Source organism: Cibotium barometz, chromosome 16, assembly GCF_041138505.1.
Source record: "Cibotium barometz isolate CiBa-2024 chromosome 16, ASM4113850v1, whole genome shotgun sequence".
NCBI classification, from domain to species: domain Eukaryota; kingdom Viridiplantae; phylum Streptophyta; class Polypodiopsida; order Cyatheales; family Cibotiaceae; genus Cibotium; species Cibotium barometz.
This window is the reverse complement of record NC_141061.1, coordinates 23,829,349-23,838,429: the sequence shown is the minus strand read 5'-3', so window position 1 is coordinate 23,838,429 and position 9,081 is coordinate 23,829,349. Positions and strand designations below refer to the sequence as shown.

The 9,081-nt window shown below is 42.2% G+C and overlaps 1 protein-coding gene across 1 annotated transcript; it reads left to right on the top strand.

The window, feature by feature from the left end:
* The first annotated feature begins 2,543 nt into the window (after window positions 1-2,543).
* On the top strand, window positions 2,544-5,635 carry LOC147630469 (protein VAPYRIN-like). Its single transcript, XM_086810346.1, has one exon. It carries the CDS (start codon window positions 3,150-3,152, stop codon window positions 4,764-4,766), a length of 1,617 nt encoding a protein of 538 aa, XP_086666472.1. The 5' UTR covers window positions 2,544-3,149; the 3' UTR covers window positions 4,767-5,635.
* The last annotated feature ends 3,446 nt before the right edge of the window (window positions 5,636-9,081 follow it).

Below are 9,081 nucleotides of genomic sequence, written 5' to 3'. Positions count from 1 at the left end.
GATATACAAAATTTTGGCCAAGGTTATAGCCTTGAGAATTAGGCCTACTCTTCAAGAGACGATCTCCACAGTAAACAATATGGTTATAGCCTTGAGAATTAGGCCTACTCTTCAAGAGATGATCTCCACAGTAAACAATATGGTTTCATAAAAGGTAGATCTATATATGACAATATATTTGTAGCCCTAAAGGGAAAGGGATATTTCCTCTTCCAGCCACCCTCCTAGTTTTGTTTTGCTTGTGCAGTTTCCTAGCACAAAATAAAATAGCACTAATCATAGAGAACACACCGATTTTCCTCTTGACCAGCTCGTACGAAATACTAATACATACCTTATTTTGGCGAAGATTTTCAGTTCGTTGCTGTGCATGCATTCATCTGTGATCCAGTCAAATTGTCGCTTCCTTACGACCTCTACAGCTTCATAATCTTATCTGCCTCTCTTCATCTCCTTTGCATCCCATTCTCCCCATTCCCCTTCTCCCACCACCTCCAACTATTCCCAGCTCTACCAGCCATCGTGACGCACTTTGCATGTGCAAGGCACGCACCGGCGTAATGCGACCGTGGTCCTTTGGCATGCAATGGCATGTGTACAATAAATTGCCCACCTCGTATTTCAACCCCGCGTTTCCTCAACTCAATTCTTGAAGGTTTTTAAGATTTGCAACATTTCAAAAAGTGCTACTTAGATAATGTGAATTTTGAGAGAAAAGATAGAAAAGTTGCAAGCTTCTTGACAACCAAGGTGTGGTTTAAGATAAACATACAATTGGCATATATGAGCAAATAATCACCACAATGCACCTCAGGTTTTCACATACACTTGTGTTGGAATTTTCATGATTATCCTTTTGAACAAGGTATTTATAAATGAACATGCCCTTTTGAGTGAGATCATTTTAATTTAGCATTTTTATTTGATGTTACAAATAAAAATTCCAAAACCTTATATCAATGCATTGTACAAATTAATTAGTCCTTAAACCATAAGCAAAGATTTCATGCCAAAAAATTCAAGCTATGTATAGTTATAAGTGACTTATTGCATTGAGAGCCATTAATTATTTGTAAAAGGTGAACATGGTTGCTACTTTTGAAGTTTATGGCTTTCTCTTGAAGCATAAGAGTTAGAATAGAGCACTCCATGCGCATGATGATGCACAAGTTAGTACTTAATCTTTTCACAAGTAATGATGTGATAACCAATATCATGTAGGAGGATACTAAAAAAGACTTTTTAGAACACCAAACCTTGTCAAACCTTTTTAACATGTAGTAGGTAGTAAATGGGATTGGTGTCATATGTAGATATGTAGCGAGTCAATCACAAAATGCAAGATGCATAGTGAGAGCTTTCTGGGAGGAGAGGGGCACTCAAATAAATATCATTGATTGCAATATTCACACACTTTTGGAAGGACACCAATCCATTAATTAAAGAGATCTCACTCTAAAGGTCACTAGACCTCTCATGGTTTAGTTATAATCAAATTAAACTATGAAGAAAATGCTTGTTCAAAAGTACGATTCTCTCTTTAATTCATGCATGGTAAAAAGGAGCTATGTAAGGCTCAATAAGGCCACATTAAGAATACAATTTTTTCTCAAAACAAAGTGAACACATTGCATGGTTGAACATATTTTTCTACCAAAGACGAAATGTCAAGCATCTTCTGACCCTCTCATCAGAGCTAATTTAGCTTAAGTGTAAATGAAGGCACGTAAAGAGCATCCATATTGTTTTTTGAATGGCTTGTGGATAGCTAAGGATTATTTTACTAGATGCTTTTTCTATGTGTTCACATTGATTGAGGGTGAGGAAGAAATACTAGATGCTTTTTCTATGTGTTCACATTGATTGAGGGTGAGGAAGAAATACTAACACATTGCTTTGTTAGTGCCCCCTTTTTGCATCATAACAACAAGTAAATCCCAAATTTGAACCACTAGCCAAAATATTTTTGTGTGTGAAGGTATTGAGCTAGTTTTAGTAAAACTTTCAACAACAAGAATAAAAGTAAAATTAGAGCATTGATCATCGTGTGCATGCTTGATATTTGATGGGCTCATAGTTGCTTTTTGACGAGCGTCACGCCCGTTTTTGAGCATTGTGGCCGGAAAATGCTGCTTGCAAAAATGCCCGTCAAAAATTACACTAAAATACGAAAACACTTGCTATGTTTTTCACCAAACCCATCAATTTTGAAGGGCAAAGATGCTTGTCAAAAATCGAGCCGTCTAAATTCAAAATTTTGCCATATGCAGAAAAACGGGTAGAATGCTTGCCCATCAAAAATCAAAATTTTAAGGGAATTTTTGCATATTGAAAACGGGTCGAATGCCTGTCAAAAATCAATTCTAGAAATATTTGTGACTCAGTTTAGGGCCCATTGTCTAAAGACCCTTATATGTGTAAAATAATATACTTAGAAAAATGAAGCGAAAAAGGTTACAGTTGGATTAGGCATTAATAAAAAGTGTGGCTTAAGCAAAGCCTGGGAATAAGGGAACAATGCCACTTGGAGGTAACTCCAGCTAGCTTGGTGCCAAAGCTATGGCCGCCCAAAGAACCTTTCTCCTCATCCTGGCACACAATGCTGTTTCCTCTCTACACCCCTTTATGATCAAAACTCATCCCATTCTTTCCCTCTTTTCTGCAGGGCAATCAACAATTCAGATCAAGCCAAACCATCACCATCAGCAGAGCAAGGGCGCAAAACCTACTTCATAGCAGGTGTGGGCAGTTACCCAATTAGGAAATTCTTTCGATAAGCCCACTTCTTGTGTAGCTGTGGGCAGTCACCCAATTGGGAAAATCTTATAATAACCCTAACCCCCCCCCCTTTCATAGCAGGCCCTGTGTAGAATTGGCAACCTTCCCAATTGGGTAAATTTTGAGAGCGCACTTCATAGCTGGTCTTGGTGTAGCCATCTATTCGGAAATTTCCATGATACAGCATGACCAGATCATATTATAGGGGAGCTCTCTATCACATGGTCTATATTTCAGAGTTTTTTTCTACAGCCCAGAAGGCAGTAAGGGTTGATCTGCAAGGTTTGAGGTACTGCTCTGGCTGACACTTATATCTGCAAGTGTTTTTTTTCCATTTAATTTTACTACATTTATTTCTGTCACTAGCATACATGGACAGGCTTGTCATCATAGAACCCAAAGATCTTATATTGAGATATGAAGTGGGTGAGAAATCATGTGCCTCTATTAGCTTAAAGAATGTGATGTACACCATGCCTGTTGCCTTCAAGGTGCAGGCCACTTCCCCTTCAAAATACACCATTAAACCTACCTATGGCATCATCCCCCCCCTTGGTGTTGCTGGCGTAGAGATCACACTTAGCCCTCAAACGGAGCTTCCTGAATCTGTACCATATAGCCAAGACAAATTTCTTGTGAAAAGTGTGGTTGTCCCAGGAGGAAAAGACAATGAGGCTGTCTCCCTTGACTGGTTCACAGCTAAAAAGAAGCAAGTTTTCTCGGACCATGGCATGAGGGTCGTCTTCATAGGCGGTGGCATCCTTCGAAAGTTGGTTGCAAATGGATCCATGGAGGACATCAGAGAGGTCCTAGAGTTCGATGGGAGGTTGGTGGACTCGCAGGATGAGCATGGATGTACAGCCATGCATATTGCAGTGGCAAGTGGGAGGCCCGAGTTGGTCCCATTGCTGCTAGAGTTTATGGCAGATTTGGAGGTGAAGAATAAATTGGGGCAAACAGCTTTGCAGGAGGCTGCGTCATGCGGGGAAGTGTTGATTGCAGAGCTGTTGTTGGCAAGGGGTGCCAGGGCCAATGCTAGGAACTCATCCGGATGGACGCCATTACATAGTGCAGTGGTGGGCGGGCACCCAGAGGTGGTGAGTCTGCTGGCAGACAATGGGGCAGATGTGAATGCAGCGGCATCAGATGGGAGGACTGTGGTGCACATGGCTGTGGAGGAAGGGCAGCATGCATGTTTGGAGATTCTTTTGAAAAGGGGAGCTGATGTGGATGCAAAAGGTGGCACGGATAGAGAGGTGCCTTTGCATAGGGCAGCAGCAAAGGGAGACCACAAGGCCATGGAGCTTTTGTTGAGATGTGGGGCAAGCAGGGAGGTTAAGAACAAAAGAGGGAAAACCCCTGCAGATATTGCGAGGGCACTAGGGCAACCCGGCTTCCTCCTCCTCGATGAACTAAACCTAGGAGATGATTTGAGGACAGCTTCACGCCAAGGGAGGATTGAAGCTGTGCAGCAGAGCTTGACAAGAGGGGCTTCTCTCGATGGAGAGGATGAGCATAGATGGACTGCCCTCCATCGGGCGGCTTTTAGAGGGCACGTGGCCATTGTTAGCGCTCTTCTCGAAGAAGGTGCTGATGTGGAGAGCAAGGATGATGCAGGCTACACTCCCCTTCATTGTGCCACAGAAGCTGGTCATAAGGACATTGTTGTGCTCTTGCTCAAGCACGGAACCCCTGTCAATGCATGCTGCTATAGCGGCCACACAGCATTTGATCTCGCCACTCTCTTTGGTCACTCAGACATTATCAGCCTGCTACTTGATTGGGGAGGTTACACGCAAATAGCAGATAAAGGTATGAAGGATGAAGGCAGCTTCAGTCAAAGGGCAGACACAACTACTACAAATGGTGGAGTAAGCTATGTGGATAAGACCTTGTTCCTTAATTTTACCACCCCTCAGTCCTCCAAGCTTCCCAAAGGTGCCTTACCCTCATCCACGAAGCTAAACACATTAGCCTTCACAGTTTGACAGGGATTGTTAAAGGGTGCAAGCAATGGTTGGATCCGACTTGGCCTTAACTATCCAACATGACTGTCCAACATGTGGCAAATAAATGACATCCAAGTGGCTTGCCACTGTACAAGAGGAAAATGATGGTGACAGTTTGACACCTGCTTCTACTTGGCAGAGTATTGGAAGTCATTGAAAATAATGGAAATGATAATGGTGATGATGACTTTCCAGTGTACCAAGGTCATGGCAATGGTCATGATTCCTGCTACAGGTTGTAGCAATCAGGGGTTCCATCCTCAACAACGATGAAGGCGTCAAGTATGCATTTTGTCCACTGTATAAGATCATGATAGCTTCGGTGGTTTTCATCGCCTGCATGTACAAAGCAGAGTACTGATTTTTACCCCCATTCTTTCTTGGGTGCCTCATGATCCAATCCTGCTTCTTGTAAGTGGCAACTTCCATCTACAGTTGCATACATGGGGTTGCCAAGTGTCCTTGCTAGCGACGAGTTGAAATTCACATAAGAGGCCCTATACCTATACACAAATTGACAGGCATTATTTATTTTTGGATTTAAACTGGATTTTCAAGGACAATGTTGTACAATTGACACATCTGAATGTCCTTGCAAATGCTGCTAAAACTTACTGATTTATTTGTTTATATTTTAATAGTGTTAAGTGGCAGAGATGCGCCTATGGGGCTTTACAGACATAACCTCCACCTGGGAAAAGGCAAGATATATCAGCTGTCCATCCCTCATGGGCAGGGGGAATGCCTGTAAAGACCCTGTGTGATTCATTTTCTTTGAGGCTCAAAATGTCAAGAAAGTTGTTACTGCTGACACAAATATAAGCAATGCCATTCTATTGGTTGTTTGTTTACACTAATTTGCACCTGAACCCTTACAAGTATGATTTACAAAACTGCTATGCTATGCTACACGTGAATCTCTGTCTCTGTCTGCAGCGGCTTTCTCTTTGGAGCGGAAGGCGTATCTTCGGTGTGTCGACAAGGGGATAAGTGAATGGGAGTAGAGATACCATGTATTCCCCTTTTGTTGAAAGTGGAGCAACAGAATGCCAAAAAGATGTCATTGGAAGTGTATTGAGTGTGAGCAAGACTCCAGTGGTCAGCAAGAAGTCGGTGTCGAGTATGAGGGTAAAGCAATCATCGAATGACCGAAAACAAATAGGAACCAAGAAGGTTCTGGTGAGAACTGGAGATAACAAATGATATGAGCACCAAGGAATGTGGGTTGGTGTGAGTGCCAGCGGAATGAGTTGCAGGTGATGGGGTGATGCTCATTGCTGACATAGAGCCTGAAAGGTGGGCAATGGTGTTATGAGAGGAGTTGGGACTGAATGGGCAAATCGGCCAGATGTGTGTGAGGCAAAGTGGCCATAATTTCAAAGATACCTAGAGAGAAGTCATGGTTGTTGTAGACCCATAAGAGCCCTGATGAAGGGGCGAACGAGAGAAATATAACCCGTCTTCTGCATGATGGGGACCTTAGGCAAGGAAGAAGCTTGGTGAAAACACATTGTGGGGGTTCCAGAGTTCTAATACCAGTTGATTTGAGAGCTACAAGCAAGATAGAATGTCTGGAGACACTCCCAGAAGGATTGGATTGGCATGTTGTCATTATGGACCATACTATTATCACAAATTGTTGGAGGCACATCTGCTCCTGAGGGAGGGTAATCCCTCTTATGGCTCCTTTTTGCATCTGAGACCAACCATCCCAAAGCATTTGAAATAATAGAACAAAGCAAGGGTGCTAGAGAACAGCCTGTCTGATGGACCTTCTGAGAACAATCCTTAGTAAATCTGGGTTTTCTTAGTAGCACTCTCCCACACTTTTGTTGGAGATTATAGCTTAGAGAACTCCCTATGAAAAATGTCATCTAGCTCATATTTTACTAAGAGCACGTGAAAAAAACTAGGATCTACATAGAACTAGCCAGCTCTATCCTTGCTTCCAAAATTTTGAATAGACTCCGAGATAGGTTTGTGGTCAGAGATGGGGAGAATACAGAACGGTGACCTTAGAATTGTTATATTTCAAAGCTAGAGAGCTAGAGAGCTAGAGACACAATCATGTAATACCTATCTACCCTTGCTTTCTTAATGTGGGGCTCCCATTTGACCAAGTAAATTCAGGGTTTAAGGCTAGATGTGTCAAGTCCATCCAGGGTGTATTTACTTAACATCCATGCTTTTAATTCATGACCTTTGATAGTGAGACCCAATCCTTGCATTTTGTCAGAGACAACCATATTGAAGTCCCTAACCACATAACAATGGGAAGGTCAAGAGAGAGAAGAGATCTCCATAAATTAAGCCTTGAGCTAGCTGAACGAGAGGCATATAAGGACACCACACACCATTGCGAGCTAGTTTGTGTTACGACCCTTACACGTGGGACTTACACATGCAACACATGGGACGTGTACACACTGATATGTGGGATTTATATGCCAGTAATGTTGGGACATGCAGATGTTGCGTGGGAAAACCAATCGCGGCATACTATTGCACATCACCATTTGTAATAATAAGTATGAACGTAGGTGACGGTTGTAGACCAAAGACCTAGTGATGTGTAGCATGGGGTACCAATGGAGACAAAGGGGGCGCGTGAGTATGGTGTGTAGCCAGGAAGGTACACATTGGACGCCCGAGGTCACTGATATATATAATGGTTGGGTGGTTAAACATGGGATGGTTTGGATTTGCTATTCTTGAGTTCTCCTCTTCTCTCTCATGTAGTTTTGCATGAGGCTGGAAGTAAAATTCTAGAGCTTCTTGCATGGAAGCCTGACATTTAGGCTTTTCTTCTTGGCTATGGGAGAAGCTTAGCTATGGGGAAGCTTAGGTGCATGATTGAGCTTCCAAAGGTGTGGAGAATTATTCGTTGTAGCCATCCGTTTTTTTTTTCCTTATCGCTGCTGCCGAAATTTCGTCGCTGCCAAATTTCCGTCGACGTTCCTCCGTCCGTTGCCGTCTGTTGCTACCGTCAAGCTGCTGTTGACGTTTTTTGCTGCCGGTTGTCGCCTGCAAGTGGTGCCTAATTCACAGCCAGGCTGCCACTTCGAGCCATCATCGCTGTCGCGACTGCAGCAGTTCTCCTCTCCGAGCCCCTTCGCCGGCCTGTGTTGCCTTGCCCGAGGAGGAGCCGTGATCTCCACAAACGACCCGTCAACAAAGAGAAAAAAAAATTCCCCACCAAAAAAAAGCTTATAAAAAAAAAAAATCAAGCCTAAGGTTTTTACTCAAAGGTTTCAAGAGGAAGTTCAAACGCGGTGTATCTCTGCAAAAATTTCTCCTTCTGGTGGTCTGTTTCTTGAAGCACTTGGCTTGATCTATGAAGCAGTAGCTTTACACATCTTCCATCTTCATCACTTCGACATCCATATGACTAGGCGGCTCACTTATCTTGGTACTTATTGCATATTATTGGTTAAAAATAGAATCCGGTCAATCTGTCCCATAATCACCAGAGTCTGTCCCTCATTGCCAACAAATGCATGATTTACGGGAAAAAATGAATTTATTTATGAATGATAGCAACACTATGATAACACCTATACCTTAGCCATGTCGCTGACTTTGGATACCCATCCTTGGATAATCGTGAGGGTACTTTGGATTAAAGCCAAAACTTGCACTAAAAGATTTGAAACCACCAAAATACACTGGCACTTTACCTTTTTGCACGATTGATATAGTAGATTAGTGGCTTTCTAAGTGGGAACAATGCTTTACTTTATGTGATATCACAAATGAGCACATTAGAATACAACATGCTGCATATAATTTACAAGATGTGGCTCATCGTTGGTGGAGGAAAATTCAAAAGGACAAGGCAATCCCAAATACTTGAGAGGAATTTAAAAAAAATATTTATTCAGAATTTTGTGCCACTAGATGAGCAGAGTAGAGCTCTTGATACTTGGGTTTTTATCTCTCAAAAGAATCTTACAGTTCAGGAGTATGCAGACAAGTATCAAGAGGTGCTTATAAAAATACTCTAAATTTTACTAGATTTCTTATAGGTTCATAAATTTGCCTTGGGCTTAAATGATAAACTTCGACCATTAGTGCGCTGTGAGAAGTGTCAAATCTTATCTAGAGCTATAGAAATAGTGTTAGTTTGTGAAGATGTTCAAAAGAGTCAAATTAGGTAGTGGGTCACGTTTTCGTGTCTCATTTTATGCGACCTACTTATTATGAAGCTTTGAGGTACACTAGTAGACAAAAGGGAAAGACATCTATGTCTAGTGTACATTCCTCTACAAAGACTCTTGCAGGAGTTAAGAGAAAG